At 42.0% G+C, this 23,070-nt stretch overlaps 2 protein-coding genes across 2 annotated transcripts in view; one reads left to right on the forward strand and one right to left on the reverse strand.

Moving 5' to 3' along the window:
* Positions 1 to 891: 891 nt before the first annotated feature.
* The window catches only part of LOC308042397 (rap1 GTPase-activating protein 1-like), a gene marked incomplete at both ends in the record, with an annotated part of 195,328 nt that continues 173,149 nt past the window's right edge, over positions 892 to 23,070 (forward strand). Inside the window, 2 exons of the mRNA XM_080347760.1 lie at positions 892 to 1,035; positions 1,292 to 1,447. Coding sequence (XP_080203886.1) covers positions 892 to 1,035; positions 1,292 to 1,447 — 300 coding nt within the window. The remainder of the gene's footprint in view (positions 1,036 to 1,291; positions 1,448 to 23,070) is intronic.
* On the reverse strand, positions 4,360 to 22,369 carry LOC308047878 (rap1 GTPase-activating protein 1-like; the record flags this gene model as incomplete). Its single annotated transcript, XM_080356683.1, has 11 exons — positions 4,360 to 4,376; positions 5,274 to 5,376; positions 5,459 to 5,585; positions 10,339 to 10,452; positions 12,676 to 12,779; positions 14,016 to 14,162; positions 15,710 to 15,844; positions 16,516 to 16,602; positions 16,788 to 16,859; positions 21,814 to 21,969; positions 22,226 to 22,369. The coding sequence occupies 11 exons, from the start codon at positions 22,367 to 22,369 to the stop codon at positions 4,360 to 4,362; spliced, it is 1,206 nt and encodes a 401-aa protein (XP_080212809.1).

A 23,070-nucleotide genomic window follows, 5' to 3' on the forward strand; every position in this document is an offset into this window, starting at 1 on the left:
CCCTCTAGACTCTGCCTTGATGATTTCCCTGGTCTCTCTTCACTGGAGCAGTCATGGCTGTGCTGTGTTACACACAGGCACAGCCAAAGCACACCAAGTGTCGAGAGGCACACTCCGCTGAGCTCAACACTAGCACAGATGCACATGTGCGACGAAATCAGCTCACATGCTTGTGGAGAGAAAGACATGGACCCACACGCGTGCAGAGCGACGGATAGATACAGTAGGCGCTAACGAGCACAGACTGACTTACACGCAGACTGTCCCCACACCAACAGGGACCGCTCTGCAAGTATCCTAGACGTTGATTATCGAATCAACCACACTGACCTGTGCCAAACTCCCAGACACTTACACGCAAGACACAATCTCTCTGACAAGCACACAAGTGTTTGCTCTCAGCTATAGATCAGGGACAATCCTGCGCAGTGCGCCCTGTTGCTCTTTCGCTTTAAGGCATGGTGTGTTTCGTTTCTCTTCTGGTGTCTCAATCTGACCCACAGTGGCAGCAGAGAATAATTTTATTTGACTGTGCGAATGTAAGTTTGTTTCACAATAATAGGGGTCAGTATTGTTTCAGTCTCTTTCTGTGGGGTAGCCTGTCCTTTTGGTAGTTCTAAAATACGATTTGTGTTTCTCAGAAGAATGCCAAATAAAGTAGCTCCTTTGAGGATTCCTGGTTTAGCTTCATAGCTTTTAGCGAGCATGTTCATCAGCAGAAACATTGTGCTGCTTCAGGCAGTGCATTTGTTTTGGGAAGATGTGATGCCCCACTATCAGTGATTTCTTAAAATCACCTTTGATAATATTGATGTACCAAGGTACTGTTACTGATATATTTTCATTTCTTTCCACTTCCTCATCTCTGTCCTGCCTTATCTATGGTGTGGTATGGATTTGCTCAGGTTTCGGGGAGGCTTGGATGTCACTAGATGTCAAACGGGCACTGAGTCAGTGTATACAAATTTCCGAGGCAAGGAGATCATGTTTCCTGTGTCTACAAAGCTGCCCTTCACAGAGGGAGATTCCCAGCAGGTATTGGAAGGGGAACTAAGGAATTCAGTTGTGTGGCTAAGAGGGGAGGGGTATTCAATGTGGGGCTAGTTAGAGGGGCGAATGCCTAATTGCATAACAGTGGGAATTATAGCTGGAGTAATGGTAAAATTAATTGATGAGGGGTTTGGTTCAACAGATGGACTGAAGATGTTAAATAGACTGGTATTTAAGGGCCCATTGTACTGTTCTACTCTTTTCCACCTGCCTTCTCACTTTATTATTTTTCTGTCTCTAGCTTCAGCGGAAGCGTCACATTGGGAATGACATTGTAGCCATCATCTTCCAGGATGAAAGCACACCTTTTGTCCCTGATATGATTGCTTCTAATTTCCTACACGCTTATGTGGTAGTTCAGCTCACTCATGACACAACTGGGGACACTTTCTACAAGGTGAACAGAGCCAATAGATTCCTCTGTACTGATTTGCTGATATTGATCCTTGAAGTGGAAACCTGTTCTTGGGCTTTTGGAAGAGGTGCGGATTCAGCCAGCTGTCATCCTAACAGCTCTGCTTGCACTTTTAGCAAACTTGATCAATATGGAATATTAATGGTATTTATTTCTTTGGATCAATTTTCAGTGAAAGGCAATAATTAGATCTATTACCAGTAGACCTAGAAATCCAGTAGCTGCCACCATCTCTCCTTGCCCTTCACACACTCTCTGTTCTCTGACCAGGAGTCTCCAGTCTGCTATGCTGTTCTCTATTCTATAGGTTCACATAGGTCCTCCCTATTTAGTGTGGCTGCTGCTATTTAGCAATCTCTGTTCATGTTTGTTGAGTATTCAGATTTCATAAATACATTTTTATCTGGATGGGGCTAGGAGGTGAGGCTGACAAAGACCAAGATTCTGGAATGCAAGTGTTTTACTGCAGGACTGCTTAGTGCCTCTACCTAGCAAACAGAAAATGAAAGAGTAATTCAATCAATTTATTAAGAATCTACACATGGAACTAGAATATACTTGTATGTTTTTCAAAGGGGCTGATGAATTTCTGAAGCTTAAAGCTTGGGAATTGAAGCAGGACAAATTCAGATTTTTTGTTGTTGTTGTTGTTTACATCAAAGAGCACAAGGAAAAATTTATGCCATTTTGGGGGATGTATTGCTTGCATCATATAAGTCAGGTAAAACTCATTCACCTAACTGAAAGCTATGTCTGCATTGCTCATGCTGCAGAGCACAGCGCTGAGAGGTTGCCCTGCCGGAGACTGCAGCTCAGATGCAGCTGGTTGGCCTAATCTATGGAATTCAAACCAGCTACATCTGCTTCAGGGGATCCCAGAACAGGATTCCCATCTGTCAGGGAAGTGCTACCTGTTTGGGCCCTCCAGTTGAAAGAAGCTCTACTAGAAAACCAATTCCCTGTCTGCAGCTTTTGCACACAGCTCTTTCACTGTAACATGACTCTGTATGGATGCCTATGTAACTTTATGCTCAACTTTCAGTCATGCTGAGAGAGAAGAAAATATACAGAAGCTCAGGTTCTGTGATGTTTCTATTGTAGAAACATTTTAATCAAAGTGCTATGTCTCGTATTATGTAGAAATGTTGATTTGGTCCTTATGCCTTGGAAATCTACAAGAACACCGAGAATATAAAAATTTGGACAGGATACCCATCTCTTTTCCCACCAACAAGTGTGCTGGGAGTGGAGTAACCACCTTCTATTGTTCCTTGTGCTATGGGGAGCCTGGTATATATGATAGCTTCATATTGATCAGGGACATAGCACAAGGAACATTGATAGCTTCATGTTGATGAGGGGCATAGGGTCCTAGTTCTTGTCTTGCTTTCTGTTTTATAGGGCACAGAAATTTACTGGATTTCATTTAATGACATGAGAAAGAGCTGGGGAAGGTTACCGTTTGTCTTGTCTCTTCCTACTATTGTTTTCATCTTTCCCTGTCTGCAATGCCATTGTTTTGGTTACTGTAATAGGGTTGCCTGTATCATTTAATGAAATAGTCCCAGTCAGGACCCTAGAGCCAATGCAGGATTTTCTGTAAAGGCTTTTCAAAAGGGCGTTTAACTCATTCTGCCTTGAGAGTATTCTAGTACTTAAGAGACTGAAGGAAAATTTTTTTCCATCCATTTTCCCATTTACTTAAGCTTTAGTGCCTTGTGGTTAAATTGGAATATTAATGGCATTTATTTATTTGAATCAATTTTTGCAATGAGAAAATTAAAATCATAGAATGTCCTGAGTTGGAAGGGACCCACAGGGATCATCGAGTCCATCTCCTCCTGTTCCTGCATATGACAACCCCACAGTTCACATTGTATGCCTGATGGCACTGTCTAGTCTTTTCTTGAATATTGACAGGCTGTGACACCTCCCTCGGGAGCCTGTTCCAATGCTCCACTACCCTCTGGGTGAAGAACCTTTTCCTCATGTCCAACCTGAACCTCCTCTGGCACATCTTCCTGCTGTTCCCTTGGGTTCTGTCATTGGTCACCAGAGAGAAGAGATCAGTGCCTGCCCCTCCTTCTCCCCTTGTGAGGAAGCTGTAGAGCCTCCCCTCTGTTCTGTCCCAACAGACGGGATGAGGGATGAGTTAACTCTGAATGCGACACACGCCCTGACTCAACAGATGACACCAGGTGTGAGTTAACTGTCGGTTAATTCTGTGCGGTTATGTGAAGTGAATGACAGACAATCACTCCAGGGGTCCAATTCAGTTATGAGTTTTACTAAAAGTATGTGTTGGAATACTAGTTACAGCAAATAGTGGCTTTGCAAAAATAGTTTATGATATCACAGAACTTATCAATACATTAACAGCAAGAGTCCTACTACGAGCCATGTATTGGCAACCATTAGTAGCTATAATATGGGACTTAGAAGAATCCAACAGCAGAGCTTAAGATAATGTTACTCTTATATGTTCAAAAGGAAGAGAGAGAGAAAAAGAGTGGTACAGAGGGAAGGAAAACTAAGGTGTAAGAGAGAGAGAAAGAGAGTAATATATCACCATTCACAGAAGGAGAGACAAAGAAATGGTATGTCAGTCCATCACAGCCTCCTCCACTGCTTGTGGTATTTTCACTACCAGGTTTTCTTTTAATAACAGAATTTGTCCTACCTTAGATTCTGGAATTTTCATTACCAGGTTTCCATCCTCAAATGTTATTACGGCATCCAATGTGGTCAATAAATCCCGTCCTAAAAGGGAAACTGGACAGTCTGGAACATATAAGAACTTGTGGGTTAATTCCTTTCCTCCAAAACACAAATCTAAGGGTTGTAGGAATGGCCGTACTTCTTCCTTCCCTGTGGCACCAACAATCGTTGTCGTTTTATGACCTACTGTTCCCTGTAAGGAATTTAGCACAGAATAGGTAGCCCCTGTGTCCACAAAAAATCTCACATCCTGGTCTCCCACTTGTACCGTCACTAAGGGCTCCTTATTCTGGGTATCCATTTTTGTGCTTTCATATAGTCAGCTGTCATTACTATACTCCCCCAGCACCATAGTTTGTACTGCATTTCCTACTGCATTTGGTACCCAACTCATGGAACCGGGACAGTTCGGGCATTCGTTTTTCCAGTGTCCTTGCTGCTTACAATAAGCACATTGATTTGAACCAAGCTTTACAACAGGTCCCAAAGGAATTCCCTGAACATTCCAAAAACCACGCCCTTGACCGTTTCTAATTCATCTACCACGGACTCCTGTTCCTACTCCCCCACCTTGTCCTTGGACAACAGGTCTTGCTGATAATGCCTTGACTGTTCCTTTTCTCTCTTATTATTAACTTTCCAGGCTGTTTCTAACATAACATCCAGATCTCGTAATTGTGCCCCCTCCAGTTTCTGTAATTTCTTTCGAATATCATCTTGAGACTGTCCTAAGAAAATTAAAGCTAACTGAGCCCTTGCTTGTTCTGTTCTTGCTTGTTCTCCATAGAAACACATGAACACACTCACACAGGAACACACTCATTCTTTGCAATCTACTGTAGCTCCTTCTGCAGTGTGTACAGCAATATTTATTCATGCTACTGGAACACACTTCCCATTCTCCATTCCCCATTAGGATTTGCATGCTGGCTTCTCTCCCATTTCTCTCAGCCTATTATCTACCTATGCTTTCCCAAATCTCAAGGATGGCATACGAAAGATTTTCCAAAATGATTGTAGCTCAACATCACATATGTTTCTAGAAGCATAACCAGAGGATTTTTTCTGTTTTTCTTTCTTTCTTTTTTACCTGGTGAGCTGGAAGTACTGGGTGTGCAGTCACTGTCATCCAGCCACATAGTCTGAACCTTTGAATCCTGTTTTGGAAGGCCCTTAAGAGAGCACCTCAGCTCCTGGAGAGGGCAAAGAAGACGTGTTTTAATAAAGCACTTGGTAAAATCAGGGAGGGTAGCCTGTTAGAGTTCATACACCCACCCTGTCATTCTCCTCTTCCTCAGATGTTTCATTTTCCCTCAAACTACTACAACAACTGCTTACACTGGATGAAGAACGTGAGAATGGCTGCATCACGCAGTATCCTGAAGTCTGACTCCTAAGCATTCTGTGAAATGTAAGCATTCAACATTATCAGGCTTATTGTTACACATAGGCTTGCACTTTTTGTGACATAACTTTACCATATAGTAGTCAGCAACAGGAAATTATTCATCCACAGCTAGTTTTTCCAATTCTGGTGAACTGGCTTGCATTCCTTAATTTCTAGTTGCTACTTCATTTAGTAGAAACACCACTTCTTGTTTCCATGCTGGATAACTATAATCAAAGGACAAGACTGAATTTTTAAGTCACAGACCTAAGTGTCGTCAAGCAGAGTGAGTCAAACCACCTGCATTTAAGCACTGTTAACCTCTAGACATTCATTAAAATCAACAGATGCCTTCACTTTGGAGATTAGAGATTTTAGAAGCCTAAATACAACATGTTGAGGTGTTAAACTGAGTATAAAGGCAAGGCACTACCCAGCCTCGGCCACCCACATCCACTCTCAGCCTATTGTGTTTGGTCTGGTGAAATTCCAGACAGTACAAGGAAGCTATAAAAGCACACTTTTCATGTCATAGAGCTTATGAATTGTTACTGCTATGTTTCCAGACAGTTTTAACAGGAGGAGTAAGGAAAACTTAGAGACATTAACCAGTATTATAGAATTATTAACTAAGAAAATTCAAGGAAGCAATGGGAAGGCACAAACAAATTACTGAGATCTGCATTATTTTAGGATGTCTCAGTGCCAAGCCATTAGGATTGAGTGTCAAGCTCTTGCACAGACATGTCAGAAAGGTCCTCCTGCTTACAGATAGGAACATACCTAGGTGAGGATGCCCTTCCTGGTGATTTTGTATGTGCACAGCTGCCAGTAGCCAGGCTCCTGTAGGTCCATCCCACTAGACTTTTAGCTCCCACAGGGCCATTACAATAGGAACATTCAAAGCAAAATCTATTGGATCACTTGACTGCCACTCTCTCAAATGTCATGGTCACTGAGATAGCCATGATATATACCATGTTTCATATCTGTCAAAAAGGACCCTTTAGGTCAGCTTCTCCCAGCTCAGAATTTGGGATCCACTGCTTACAGTCATCTAGGAGAAAGAGCAGTTCATGAGGCTGATAAGCTCACATGGTGGAAGGTGCACTGTGCATGTAAACCTAACATTTATGGTGAAATACTCACTGCCTGCAGAAGAGATCAGCCAATAAGAGAGAGATGAGTGCTTAAAAATGTTAAGAAACCCAAAAAAGCTAGGAGAGGCAAGAAAGATAAGACACCTTCAAGATACTAAATATGTTTATTCCTTCAGAAACACTGCAAAATGTGGCCAGTCTTGACCTACAAGCAGTAATGAAACCTAAAGTCCCAGGCATATCACATGCCAGCATGCAACAGGGAGAACAGTAAAGACAGGGCCAATATAGGCCAAAGGTATTTCCTCAGGAGGTTAGGAAATATATTTTGGAGGAAATGAAGACCAACACGCTTCTCTATTGGCAGAGCAAATCAATAACATGAATTTAAGTGAGTTAGAGCCCAGATTTTTACAAAGTATCTCCTTCTCAGCATCCTTCCTCAGCAGGTTTCTCCATCCTCACCTACTGACCTATGTCATCCAAAGACAGTAGAGACAGAGGTGGAAAGATGTTTGTCTGCTCTTGCCTTCTGCAGGCCAAGCTGTTCTCTTCTGGCTCATCTGAGAAGAGGGGAGGGGAAGAGAAGGAGAGGCACTCAGCAGCAGCCTCTTTCCCTCATCACTAGTAGAGGCTGTTTCAATGGCTGCTAACTGGGCAATGGGAATGGGCTAGAGCCAAAATGCTCCAATAGAAGTTATCTGGACACGTTCCTTTCCCAGGACTCCTGCTCCTGGAACTGCCAGTGGAGCATTACATGGTGCCACTTGGTCTCTCCACAGTCCTTGAGGTCCTCTAAGTAAGTTCATGCTCCTCTTAGCCAAGGCTCTCATTTCACCCCAAAAGTCTTGCCAGTATCTTCAGTAGGTAACCAATGACAGAGAAGCATCTGGTCCGCGCTTGATTGGCTTGATGTCCCTACTCAGATGAGTCTAAGGATGGAAAACACAAAAAAACTTTTCCTAGGATTTGGGTGTACACAGTACAGTGCTTGATTTTTCAGATGCAACCCAGAAAGCCATCTGATCCTGAGGAGGTTTGCTATGTGGTTACTTAGGCGGGGTTCATTCTTTTAAGTCTGTCCCATGGGAAGAAGGATTATTTGGAAGCCTACCTGGACAGTAAAGCAGAAAAACTAAGGGTAATTGTCCCTGCACGTGGTAGAGAAGCCCAACTGAACAATGCAGTTTCATGGACTGCAAGCTAATCACTGCAGAATGGTGTGTTGGCAATCAGCATGTGAGGAAAGAGAGCGCTACTGTAAAAGAATTAATCTGTGTTCCCTTTACATTATTTCCAGCTTGGTTTTAGCACAACATGGACTAAGGGTTTGATTCGGTCTAGAATCTGTAATTATTATTTAAGACCAGCAGCAACATGCTGAACATTTTTGTGACAGAGAAATTTCCTGTGACACTACTCCCTGGGGAGAACCAGGAGCGGATTGATTGACATACTGCCAGGGATGACATTTTTAATATGGGCTGCAGAAATTGCTCTAGAACCAGCTGGAACTCTTTTTGCATTAGAAATATGCCTATATCACAATCCTGATTTGTGGCTTCACAATTAATGAACAATACTATTTCAGTAGAACTATCTTTGAGATAGCCTGTTAGAATTAAACTCCTAGACTGTTACTGCAATAATGTGCTAATACTGTTTTGGCGAATATAGTGCGCTCTATGTGGTGGAATTCCATGTCCTTGATTCCCTGTCCCAGCTATGATGCAGAAGCTATGACTTGTACATGGGCTGGTCCCTAACTCTGAAATTACAACTCTAACTCTGGCTAATCACCAGTTGTACTAAACTCCATGTTACATCCCACCTTGTAAACAAACTGTCCAGGAAAGAGCTAAACTACCACAACTGTGAAAAGACTTCTTCTGGTGATTGTACAAGTGGTTTTGGATCCAGGACTGGAAAAAAGATGCTCAGAGAGAATCCTGGTGACAGAAATAGACTGCCAAATCGTACAGGTCATGCCTCATGTGCATAAACAATATTCATGCAAGTATTGTCAGTGAAATCCCATGGTATGTTTGCTCTCTGAAAGCATGTCATATCAATTTGAAACAGCCATTGCATCTGGTTCACCTCAGCTGATGAATAGACACTGGGGGCTGGGAAGTGGATGAAGCCCGCCATCAAATGTAGAAATCAGGAACAGATGTCAAGAAAGCTTCATCATTTTCTTCCAGGACATGCACACATTCTACAGTATGCTAACCAGGACTAACTAAATTATGAGATGTTTTCTTACTAGGCAGAATTCTTGCTGATTATGCAAGGTTACTTCATCTGCCTAATCAGAGCAAGAGTCCTTCACGTGTGAACCTCTAATTCATTAACAAGGTCCCAGGCAGTATGAGGATGGGGAGGTAGAATAATGTGGTAAGGCTGGAAGGAGTTGCTGACCAATCAGTGATTCCATGTCCTGCATTCTCTCTTATCCTTTGCTGCCAGAGCTAGCATCTTAAATGGTCTATATCTCCTAGCTGTGCTCTCATCCTCCACCAAAATTTTGGACACCCACCTAAACCAAAAACTAGTATCACAAAAACATATTTACCAGAACTCTGCACCTTGGCTGTGACAACATTCTGGGTAGTCGCACAGCTGAACTACTGCAGATAGTCACCAGCCTGCAATTCTTATGGAGCTTTGGATCTACCTGGAAGGAAGGCCCTTCCTTATCAGACTTGGCACCTGGAGCAACACACAGGCCTGGCTCTAGAGCATTTCCCGAAAGTTTCCTAGAGCAGCCCCAGTCCTGAGAAAGGGACATGCCTTACTACAAAGTACTCAGTGCCCTTTTTGCCACAGGTCTCATCCAAGTTCTCATGAAAAAAATCAGGTGTGGCAAGCTGTTCCAGAAAGTCAGCTGCAGTCCTGGATTTAGAGACAGGCTGCTCTGGAATCTTGTAAATGTAAATGTATAGTTTCCATTAAGTCCTGAAGTATCCTAGATAGGATCACATCCCAGCATAATGCAGCTTAGCAACAGCAAAGATGCACTACCAGGAAAGTACATTTTTATATAGTTTTTGACCACCAGAAACTGAAGAACTATTTTGCAGACTACCACGTGAAGTATTTTGCAGGAGTACACTAGGTATGGTATGGCGTACTTTAGCGATGAAACTTAGGTGCAACACATGAGACCCCACTGTAACACTTTAGGGGGACTGAAAATAGACTAGTAGTTCAGACTGGTTTGGAGCAGCAGCGTGAATCCTGCTTGAAGGGGCAGAACTTGAACACAACTCAACATTCCAACAAACCCTTGTCCAAGCTTCTCCATGAAGCTCCAAAATCAACCCAGAGCAAACTACAGAGGAAAAAAATACATGAGTAAGCATGGACAACTGAACTGCTAGGGCTTTGTGTATCCTGTTGGATGCAAACTAACATTACAGTAAAGATACAGCCAAATCACCTTTAAATGGTTCAATCTTTATTCACTGGCTGTTTAAGAAAGCTGACTTACTTACTTGCATGCTTGAATTACTGTTCCATGGCCAGACATACAACTTTTAAGATACTGCAATGCCTGGTGTGGGCAATCTTAGTAAATCCTCCAAGAGAGCAAGACATGCACCATGCTTAAGTCAATACCAGACACACTGAGTGTATTTCAAATACTAAAATTATTTTCAACTCACTTGCTTATCCTCCTGGGGAATTCTGGAGAGCTGGGACTGGAGGATCCATCAGACTTCAGGTCAAAGAAAGTTCCTGGACTGTCCAGCACCTTCCGTATCCTCTCTGCAGTGCCTCTGTTGGGAAAAAATAGAAACCAGCTGTACCCCATGGTCAGAGTTAACTACTATCTATTCTAACACTTTCTTACCAGCCACAATTACAAAGCTGGATCTTTCATATACACATGAAAGTACAGTTGTGTTGAGAAGAGTAGGTTCCTCACATGTGACCTGTTGAGGGCAATATATTAGAAATGGCCAGCTTTAAGCTCCTTTTGAATTGATATAAAAGTTAAAATTAATTTCTGTACTCTCTTTTAATTCTTCCTCTTTTTCTTCTACCCTCCCCATTTCATTGGTCTTAGAAAGTTTTAGGATTGATTAGAGAGTTAATGTATTTATTGCACAAAGAAAAAGGATCCAGCAAATTTCTGTTTCAGGAGGGTTACAATAGTTTTGTTGCTACTAGTACTTGTCAAGATACTTCTGAAGCAAGCTGTCTGTGTAAGTAACTGAAAAGTGGGGTATGTTTAATTAAGGATTGGAAAACTCAGGGTTTTTTTGAGTGAGTTTTGTTGCTTCAGTGATGGAGCTCACAAAGTTCCTCCTGGGTCAGCTCTGCTGTCAGAGCCTGCATACCATTAAACTACAGCTTCAGGGTGAAGTCACACACAGTGTGTTAATCTCTCTTCTGCCAGAGAGACTGCTCCAGTCTCCCCCATTCTTGCTGAGTGTACTTCCCATCAGCCCAGGTACCCATCAGACTCATCCATGAACCAGTTCATGGCAGAACCTGGCAGACAATCCAGTGAAAGTTGATACTTTTTCTGTTAGATTAATGGGCTGAATCAGTTCCATGAAGAGTTCACTGAACATCTGAGCCATCACAAGGAATAGGACAGGATTGGGTAGTTGAAAGAGTTAGTGGGACTGCTTTTCAGTGGCATTGAACCATTAGAACAGACCAGTTGCTGGTTAAACTGCACCTTCAAGAATCAACCAAATAGTTTTTCACAGAACACAAGATAAGGCTCACTGTTCCTCATATCTATAATACGATTACAAATAAACAAAAGGAAAGCTAAATAAACCAAATAACTTACCAATTCCCTCCTAGCAAAGGCCAGGGGAAAAACCAAACCAAAACAAAAACCAACCAAACAAAAACAAAACAGAAAGAAAAGAAATCTAGGGATTTTCCTTATTGTAGAAAACTTTTACAGATCTTTTAAGGGGATAGTGAATAATGTTGTACACAATGTAATGGGTTGGCAGGTGCAGCTGCATAAGGTACAAAACTATTCAAAGTAGTGAGGAGCTATGGCTACTGTGTTGGCTTAGACTGTTACATGGAAGTTGTCTCAGATTTAATTTTTCTCAAAGAAGGTTCTATACTGTATTCTATACTATTTTTATTCAGATTAGGTCCTAGGCATCTCATTAAAGAAAGGTCCAAGGGAATACCTAGAAGGGAAAATGTAGTAATTCTTCCTGTTGTGAAATCACTATTTTCCACATTAAAGATAGCTTTTTTCCCCCTTTTACGCTGAGTCTGTAAGCTGTCCTCCGGAATTCTTGCACCTGGAAAAAATGTATATTAGATGCAGAGCACTCATGTGACTTCTGAAACTCTGTATAATCTTGAAAAGGAGCCTCAGCAAGAACTGAGACAAATTTGATTTAACTAAATCTCTTGTGACCAACAGACAACTTTTGAATGGTTAAAATTCTGTCAAATATGCCAAATCACTCCTTGAACCTGTATGTTACCCTTTAAGTATTTCTCACACCATCTAATTTGTTTTGACTTAAAGCTTTTTTTAAAAAATCCTTTTTTTTCAAGGTATCAGAAGTTTTGTCTATTTGAACTTTTTGACACAAAACCAAACAAACAACCAAGCACCCAATTCTCCCTTGTCAAATAGAAGCCTTTAATCTGATTGTTATCTGAAAGTGATGAATACAGAACAGGAGAACCAGGAGTCCTGGAACATATTGCACAATATTTAAGAGTGACATTACTATGTTCCTCCACCCATTTCCTCCCTTCTTCCACTCATATTGATTATTCTCCTTTACAAAGAGCCCTTTTTGTTTTGTTTGTTTCTGTCAATTGTCCATTTCTCCATTAACTCATAATGAGGCTTTTCTTCCCATTCCAACCATTTCCATTTCCATACTCATTCCTGTCAATTACCTTTCTGTCCTTATACATGCCTTTCTATCTCCCCTTTCTCATCTCCTTCTATGTTTTTTTTTTTTTTTTCTGTCTTTGTCTCATCTTCCCACGGCTCATACCTCTTTTCCTCCCGTATGTTCTCAATGCCAATGGCACTACTCCGTCGCCCATGGAACCAGCTAGCTCGAGTACGTGAGGGGCTCCTACCAGGCAAGGCAAAAGACTAGAAAAAAGGAAAGTGTGACAGAAAAGAGAGCGGGAAACATGACGGGAAACACTGTGGAGAACTGAAAGCATGGAAGAGAGTTTGCAATGTGGATCCAGATCCTCTCCTTTGCTTTGCAATACAATAGAACAGCTCAGCTCCACTGGTGCAAGGAGTACTTTCTGTCAGTGAGAAACATAATCTAGGGCTTACAAAGGTGGTACAAGAAAGAGACTGAAAGATACAGAAACAAAGTCAGAACAAGATACACAGCCACTATACAGAGAAAGAGGCTCAGGAAGGGAGGTATCCCCATGTGATGAGAGAAGGAGAGGCAGAATCAGGAAGGCAGAGAAAAATAGAAGTTAAAGGAGAGAAGGAGGCAGCAAACTCATCATTACTACGCTGTGAATTAGTTGTGCTGACATAAGGAATGCATACAACTGAGGAAACTGTCACCAATAAATTTCCATACTGAAAGGAACCTTCTTGGCTTACTCAGAGATGTGTTTTTGTAGTTTGCCTGTATACTGACATCACTAGTGCAAAGACCATAATCAGCTAGATGCACTTTGGCCAAAGTGACCATAATTCCAGTATCAGAAACATGGATCCTTTTCTGGTAACATTTGTCATGGATTTGTTATGCTCACACTGATCACATATGTTTGGTATCCTTATCAAATAAGAAAGCCTTTGATAGTGACTAGAAATATTCACTCTTTCTCACCCCAAACTTTATTAACTCTGCTATTTGTTCCCAACATATAAATTATGTTTACAGTAAAAACGCACCTTGAATAAGCATTGCACACCTGTTTATATTACAGAAAAGAATCTGATTGGTGAAATTGAAGAAAATGGAACAGATCTAGTGTCTTTATATTCTCAGCTCTTGCCATATGAGAATACAGCACCATTCTAGTCAAACCACAGTACATGCATTTTTTTAAGGTATGGCAACATACAGGATCTAATCCAGGATAGATATCTGATGCAGAATCATGTTTGGCTTTCTCCTCCCAGTCTGCATCAATCTCAGCTCTAGTTTACACATGAACTGAGGCTAGAGATAGGCACAGACAAAACAGATTGCAACACGTGCTGTCACCACTTGTGAGATGGGATTGTACAACAGAAAGACATTCACAGAAAGACAAAAGGACAAACTAATAGGGAAAGAGAACTAAGAATGTATGGATGGCTCACAAAGGTATGCCAGGTTTCTTCTTACAGCCCACTCAAATACCTTACCGCAGCAATGGCCTTAGGGCCCTCGGTGACACTCTGGCTGAGGGCAAGGCCAGGTGTAGCTGGGCGGCTGGGCAGGGTGGCTGGCTGCTGCTTTCTCATGGATATCCCCATGGTATCCAGGCTCTGGCTGCGGCCTCTAATCACCCGCTGAACAGTGGGGAAGCAGGGAAACAAACAAACACAGATACACATATAGACCTGCACACAGTAGAGCAGTAGGAAAAGTACCACAGTTTGGGTGGAAAGGTGTGATAAACCAGCACCAAAACCACAGAAATCCTAATTCCTAGAAGACAGCATCTTAGATATTACCCATTTTTGGTCCTAGCCAATTCATGGAGCTCACTGCCAGTGGAGATCTCTTCCTCAAGTTTATTCTCTACTTTCACTTCCCTTTTCCTGTTGCAAAAAATAGAGATTCCCTACCAGTATCCCAGCAGATTGGATAAGACAGCATAATCTGAAGAATTCTTACCCAGTACAGGCTACAAAACAGAAAATCAAACTCCTGTTCAAGACTGTAAGGTTCAGTCTTGCATGAACTTGGGTGTTGGTTCCAAAGGGAAAGGAGCCATACTAAAGTCTGCAGCATCTGGAAAAGCTATTTTTGAGTTTACTCAGCCTTTTCCAGCCTTCTGCAAAGGTCATATGTCTACATGACATGCAAATCACAGCATCTGCTATAAGTCAGAAAAGGACATTTTGGGATAATTAGTGTAAGACCCAGATGGGTAGGAAATTCCTGTTTAGCAGCAAAGGCAGGATAGACTGATTGTATGTAAAAACACACCTCATCAAAGCATCCCAGTTCTGACCAAAGCTACGCATATAACTATATGTAAATGGATTAGTTTGACAGCCCTTAACAACTCTAACTAGCCCACCATGGTCATCTGAAGAAATAATGTATTTCTCTGTCCAGACAGCTAACTTACACAAAAGAAGTGGTGAGGCACTTCCACAGAAGTGGGAGAGGAAAAGTAGATAGGAAAATGATATAAGATTCTCAGTTCAAAACTCAGTTTTCCTGTTTGTACAAAAACTTTCCTATCTCGTATCATCTTGATCACTTTTAAAATAAGTTCTGCCACCTGATTAAAAAAAAAAAAAAAAGAAAAAGAAAAAGAACAAAGTGTAATCTACACTGAACAAAAGAAACTAAATTATCTCTGGCTTTTAGAGAGTAAGTAAAGCATCACAGTTTCTCTAGATGGTACACTCACAGATACATTAGAAACGCTCTTGCAGTGGCTCTTGCAAATATTTCAGTTATGAGGAAAATTAAGTGAAAGAGATATGCTGTAGGAACTGAAAGCTGCTTGCTACTAGGTATTACTATTCCTCTTGCAAACACTCATTCCTTTTTCTGTAAGTCATGGAGTGACACCTCGTCTAACATTAGACGACAGCATGAAGCATAAAGAATTTCATTTCTTAGGGACAATAAGGAATTCCACCCTAAGCCACACTGTAGCTCTGTAGAAAGGCGCACAGGAAGGGGAAAAATTTTTCTTGAGACATATGGCAAAGGACAGTTGAAGATGCTCTAGAGAAAGGCTGCTGGATTGAAAGACTTCTTCTGTCTCACCCTAAGCACAGCTGACCAGCAGGGTGAATATTCCTTGGAGGGACACACAATGAGCTTGAGAAAATTATGAGCAACTGGGTAAAGGAATCAATCCACTATGGCTCACCTTGAAATTCTCAAGGAAGCTCCCACTGCCATTCTCTATCTTGTCATCCTCCCCTATGGGCAACCCCATCATACTGCGGCTGCGAAGCTGCAGCTCCTCAAAAAGGCTCTCCAAGAGGGCACTCCGAGTTCTTTCCTGCGTCAACATTAGGAATGAAAACACAACTATTATTGGGGGCGGAGGGATTATTTTTCCTGTTTTTGCAATGTCTCACGTCTGTCTTAAAAAAACAAAAACAAAACCAAACATCATGAAGATTATTTTAAACAGTATGAAGTGGTTTTAGATGTGGTTTTAGTGGTTTAGATTTTATGGAACATATTACAATAGTACCTAGCCATTTTAAACTCTTTCTAAAGCAAGTCATAAAGGACACCGGTACTTTTTTTACAGGTGATGAAAAAGAGGCATGAATTGAGGGCATTTTTTTCTAGATCAGGTAAGCAGCAGAGTGTGGAACAGAATTTTAGTACCTTGAACCAAAATCAGTGAGATCAGTACACATCCTGCAGCACAATACTGAGTTTCAGCTAAAACAGAATTTCCTCCAGCAAAATGCATGCATCATATTCCCACTCTTACTTGAGGATTAGACCTTTACATTAGGAGGTATCTGTTCATATTCTATCACACCTGCTGTGAAATACGAAGGAAGTATCACATAGCCAAGTATCATAACATTTCATTTTCCTTTTTAAAGCAACACAAAATAAGAAGTAGAAGTAAAAAGTTATACTGTATTTTCTTAATCTGGCAGTAATATAATTTTATAATTTTTAATGCAAACAACAAGGTAATAGACCCACCTCTAATTTAGCAAATTTATCAGCTCGATAGCAGCTGTACTCAGCATTGATGAGCTTGGCCAAAAGGAATTCACGAAACTCTGCACTCTGCAAAACAGGATGAAGACTAGACTAGAAATGAAAACAATAATAAAAATATCACATGAGAAAAGCTCTGCCTTTCTGCTCTTTAGACCTCCAAAGTCATGTAGCCAGACTGACAACACTGACTCAGAACTCCAGGGTATGTACCATATTACCCTGCCATCTAACAGTGGACAAGAGAAACAAACCTTTCTAAATATGGCTGGATTTGGCAGAGGGGGTCCAAAGAAGGGGACGTCATCTCGGGCTGTGACTGAAACCTGAAAAAATATAAGGGGGAAAAAATAAGTATCATAACACAAGTGAGACTATCAAAGCCTTCAGACTACTATGGTATATCTGATCCCTCCTGAATAATTCACATATCGAAAAGAACTCAAATATGTTATCCCATGCATCCAGCTCTTTCTGAACTCAGTGAATAAATGTGCTGATTTATCTTCCAGAAATTCAGTCAGCTAGATGTGCACACAGTAAAAGCAACAAAACCAATAAAGTGAATTGGTTTTTAGAAATCTTTAATAACAAGCAGTATATTTGGAAAAAAAAAAAAAAAGCTTCTATTCAGCCGGCAAGATTTACCTCCACTAGAAGAACCTCTGTCAATGTGATTATAGTGATCTTTTTTTTTTCTTTTTTTTGACAGAGAATTTTCAGTGGAACTACACTGCACAGTGAGGGGAGTATCTCAGTGACACCACCTCTCTGAGACACATATGGTACACATACAAAAGCACTTTCTCAGCAAGAGATAAGGATATCCATGTGGTTTTTTGTCTTTTTTTTTTTTTAACCGTGCTCCTACCCGACATATCAATGCCAAAAAAGTAACTGTAATGAAGTTTTTATATAGTCAGTTGGCTCTTCACACCATTTACTTGTAATTATACACAGCTATCTTACCAGATACACACAGCAATTAAGAATATTTCACAGGCTTTTTTTTGCCAAGTTTGATGTGGTAGTTCAGATTTCTCACATCATAGGCCAGCACCCTTAATTACAAGGCCTCTCACACCCTCCCAATAGATATCTACCAGTTAAAATCCTGCCTTGCATTTTGTCAGGCATGTCAGCATCATATCTGTGCCTCGCAAAATTATGGAGAAGATTATTCTAGAAGTTACTGAAAAACATCTGAATGACAACACAGTCCTGCTTAACAAACTTAATTTCTTGCTACGACAAGGTTACCCACCTAGTTTACCAAGGGAAGCCTGTCGATGTGATCTTTTTGGATTTCAGTAAAGCCTTTGATACTGTCTCTCACAGCATCCTCCTGGACAAGATGTCCAGCATACAGCTGGAAAAACACTTGTGGGTGAGTAATTGGCTGATGGGCTGGGCTCAGAGGGTTCTAGTAAGTGGGGTTATGTCAGGTGGTGACCAGTCACTAGTGGGGTTCCTCAGGGATCCATCTTAGGGCCAGTGCTGTTCAATGTCTTCATAAATGACTTGGACACAGGACTTGAGGGAATACTAAGTTAGCCAATGACACTAAACTGGGAGGAGCTGTTGACACTCTCAGATGCAGAGAGGCCCTGCAGAGTGATCTGAGCAAATTGGAGAAATGGGCAATCACCAACTGCATGAAATTCAACAAGGGCAAGTGCCAGATATTGCACCTGGGGCACCGCAGCCCTGGCTGTACATACAGACTGGGGAACAAGATACTGGAGAGCAGTTCCGTGGAGAGGCATCTGAGGGTTCTGGTCAACAGCAAGTTGAACATGAGCCACCAGTGTGTCCTGGCTGCCAAGAGGGCCAACCATGTCCTGGGTTGCATCAAGCACAGCATTGCCAGCTGGACCAGGGAAGTGATTGTCCCGCTCTCCTCTGCACTGGTGTGGCCTCACTTGGAGCACTGTGTGCAGTTCTGGGCACCACGGTATAAAAAAAGATACTGGAGAGTGTCCAGAAGAGGGCTACAAAGTTGGTGAAGGGTTTGGAGGGGAAGCCATATGAGGAGCAGCTAAAGTCACTTGGTTTGTTCAGCCTGGAGGAGGGTGTTGTGTATTGATAAGGATCATGGCTGAAAACATTGTAGCGAAACTAGTTCATCCAGCCACAGGAGATGACACATTCAGTATAGGGTGAACTGCGATTTACATATCAACAACAAGCTAACAAGCCACAGCCCAGGCCAGCTGGCCAATACTGGAGGTGGGGGGATGAGCTGGAGGGTACATAGCTCCATCTTCTGATATGCACAGCTTGGCAAACAAAGGGGAAAAGCTCAGACCCTTCAACATGGCCCCGAATTTGTCGAGACTTGTCGATCTTTCACAATCACCCCTTTCCCCCGCAGACTCTTCTCTACTCGGAGGGCTATAAAAAAAGCTCGCTTAAAACAGCACTGATAGGGAATCCACCATCCTGAGGACCCTCAGCCCACCAGCCTCACCACGGGAACTAGACTAGACATCGGAGGGTGCTGCCCCCCTAAACTACAAACCCCAGCATCCTCGCTGCGGGACACCGGAGGGCATACACACATCTCATCATCCACGCTGTGGAGCCCTAAGAGTGACTGGATCCCTCATCTGTTTTTTTCTTCCTTTCTCTCTGCTCTTTCCGTCTCTCCTTTTTTCTATACCCCCATTTCTTTGTCTCTCCTTCTGTGAATGGTGATATATTACTCTCTTTCTCTCTCTCTTACACCTTAGTTTTCCTTCCCTCTGTACCACTCTTTTTCTCTCTCTCTTCCTTTTGAACATATAAGAGTAACATTATCTTAAGCTCTGCTGTTGGATTCTTCTAAGTCCCATATTATAGCTACTAATGGTTGCCAATACATGGCTCGTAGTAGGACTCTTGCTGTTAATGTATTGATAAGTTCTGTGATATCATAAACTATTTTTGCAAAGCCACTATTTGCTGTAACTAGTATTCCAACACATACTTTTAGTAAAACTCATAACTGAATTGGACCCCTGGAGTGATTGTCTGTCATTCACTTCACATAACCGCACAGAATTAACCGACAGTTAACTCACACCTGGTCTCATCTGTTGAGTCAGGGCGTGTGTCGCATTCAGAGTTAACTCATCCCTCATCCCGTCTGTTGGGACAGAACAGAGGGGAGGCTCTACAGCTTCCTCACAAGGGGAGAAGGAGGGGCAGGCACTGATCTCTTCTCTCTGGTGACCAATGACAGAACCCAAGGGAACAGCAGGAAGATGTGCCAGAGGAGGTTCAGGTTGGACATGAGGAAAAGGTTCTTCACCCAGAGGGTAGTGGAGCATTGGAACAGGCTCCCGAGGGAGGTGTCACAGCCTGTCAATATTCAAGAAAAGACTAGACAGTGCCATCAGGCATACAATGTGAACTGTGGGGTTGTCATATGCAGGAACAGGAGGAGATGGACTCGATGATCCCTGTGGGTCCCTTCCAACTCAGGACATTCTATGATTTTAATTTTCTCATTGCAAAAATTGATTCAAATAAATAAATGCCATTAATATTCCAATTTAACCACAAGGCACTAAAGCTTAAGTAAATGGGAAAATGGATGGAAAAAAATTTTCCTTCAGTCTCTTAAGTACTAGAATACTCTCAAGGCAGAATGAGTTAAACGCCCTTTTGAAAAGCCTTTACAGAAAATCCTGCATTGGCTCTAGGGTCCTGACTGGGACTATTTCATTAAATGATACAGGCAACCCTATTACAGTAACCAAAACAATGGCATTGCAGACAGGGAAAGATGAAAACAATAGTAGGAAGAGACAAGACAAACGGTAACCTTCCCCAGCTCTTTCTCATGTCATTAAATGAAATCCAGTAAATTTCTGTGCCCTATAAAACAGAAAGCAAGACAAGAACTAGGACCCTATGCCCCTCATCAACATGAAGCTATCAATGTTCCTTGTGCTATGTCCCTGATCAATATGAAGCTATCATATATACCAGGCTCCCCATAGCACAAGGAACAATAGAAGGTGGTTACTCCACTCCCAGCACACTTGTTGGTGGGAAAAGAGATGGGTATCCTGTCCAAATTTTTATATTCTCGGTGTTCTTGTAGATTTCCAAGGCATAAGGACCAAATCAACATTTCTACATAATACGAGACATAGCACTTTGATTAAAATGTTTCTACAATAGAAACATCACAGAACCTGAGCTTCTGTATATTTTCTTCTCTCTCAGCATGACTGAAAGTTGAGCATAAAGTTACATAGGCATCCATACAGAGTCATGTTACAGTGAAAGAGCTGTGTGCAAAAGCTGCAGACAGGGAATTGGTTTTCTAGTAGAGCTTCTTTCAACTGGAGGGCCCAAACAGGTAGCACTTCCCTGACAGATGGGAATCCTGTTCTGGGATCCCCTGAAGCAGATGTAGCTGGTTTGAATTCCATAGATTAGGCCAACCAGCTGCATCTGAGCTGCAGTCTCCGGCAGGGCAACCTCTCAGCGCTGTGCTCTGCAGCATGAGCAATGCAGACATAGCTTTCAGTTAGGTGAATGAGTTTTACCTGACTTATATGATGCAAGCAATACATCCCCCAAAATGGCATAAATTTTTCCTTGTGCTCTTTGATGTAAACAACAACAACAACAAAAAATCTGAATTTGTCCTGCTTCAATTCCCAAGCTTTAAGCTTCAGAAATTCATCAGCCCCTTTGAAAAACATACAAGTATATTCTAGTTCCATGTGTAGATTCTTAATAAATTGATTGAATTACTCTTTCATTTTCTGTTTGCTAGGTAGAGGCACTAAGCAGTCCTGCAGTAAAACACTTGCATTCCAGAATCTTGGTCTTTGTCAGCCTCACCTCCTAGCCCCATCCAGATAAAAATGTATTTATGAAATCTGAATACTCAACAAACATGAACAGAGATTGCTAAATAGCAGCAGCCACACTAAATAGGGAGGACCTATGTGAACCTATAGAATAGAGAACAGCATAGCAGACTGGAGACTCCTGGTCAGAGAACAGAGAGTGTGTGAAGGGCAAGGAGAGATGGTGGCAGCTACTGGATTTCTAGGTCTACTGGTAATAGATCTAATTATTGCCTTTCACTGAAAATTGATCCAAAGAAATAAATACCATTAATATTCCATATTGATCAAGTTTGCTAAAAGTGCAAGCAGAGCTGTTAGGATGACAGCTGGCTGAATCCGCACCTCTTCCAAAAGCCCAAGAACAGGTTTCCACTTCAAGGATCAATATCAGCAAATCAGTACAGAGGAATCTATTGGCTCTGTTCACCTTGTAGAAAGTGTCCCCAGTTGTGTCATGAGTGAGCTGAACTACCACATAAGCGTGTAGGAAATTAGAAGCAATCATATCAGGGACAAAAGGTGTGCTTTCATCCTGGAAGATGATGGCTACAATGTCATTCCCAATGTGACGCTTCCGCTGAAGCTAGAGACAGAAAAATAATAAAGTGAGAAGGCAGGTGGAAAAGAGTAGAACAGTACAATGGGCCCTTAAATACCAGTCTATTTAACATCTTCAGTCCATCTGTTGAACCAAACCCCTCATCAATTAATTTTACCATTACTCCAGCTATAATTCCCACTGTTATGCAATTAGGCATTCGCCCCTCTAACTAGCCCCACATTGAATACCCCTCCCCTCTTAGCCACACAACTGAATTCCTTAGTTCCCCTTCCAATACCTGCTGGGAATCTCCCTCTGTGAAGGGCAGCTTTGTAGACACAGGAAACATGATCTCCTTGCCTCGGAAATTTGTATACACTGACTCAGTGCCCGTTTGACATCTAGTGACATCCAAGCCTCCCCGAAACCTGAGCAAATCCATACCACACCATAGATAAGGCAGGACAGAGATGAGGAAGTGGAAAGAAATGAAAATATATCAGTAACAGTACCTTGGTACATCAATATTATCAAAGGTGATTTTAAGAAATCACTGATAGTGGGGCATCACATCTTCCCAAAACAAATGCACTGCCTGAAGCAGCACAATGTTTCTGCTGATGAACATGCTCGCTAAAAGCTATGAAGCTAAACCAGGAATCCTCAAAGGAGCTACTTTATTTGGCATTCTTCTGAGAAACACAAATCGTATTTTAGAACTACCAAAAGGACAGGCTACCCCACAGAAAGAGACTGAAACAATACTGACCCCTATTATTGTGAAACAAACTTACATTCGCACAGTCAAATAAAATTATTCTCTGCTGCCACTGTGGGTCAGATTGAGACACCAGAAGAGAAACGAAACACACCATGCCTTAAAGCGAAAGAGCAACAGGGCGCACTGCGCAGGATTGTCCCTGATCTATAGCTGAGAGCAAACACTTGTGTGCTTGTCAGAGAGATTGTGTCTTGCGTGTAAGTGTCTGGGAGTTTGGCACAGGTCAGTGTGGTTGATTCGATAATCAACGTCTAGGATACTTGCAGAGCGGTCCCTGTTGGTGTGGGGACAGTCTGCGTGTAAGTCAGTCTGTGCTCGTTAGCGCCTACTGTATCTATCCGTCGCTCTGCACGCGTGTGGGT

This window comes from Nesoenas mayeri (assembly GCF_963082525.1).
Source record: "Nesoenas mayeri genome assembly, chromosome: 1".
NCBI lineage: Eukaryota > Metazoa > Chordata > Aves > Columbiformes > Columbidae > Nesoenas > Nesoenas mayeri.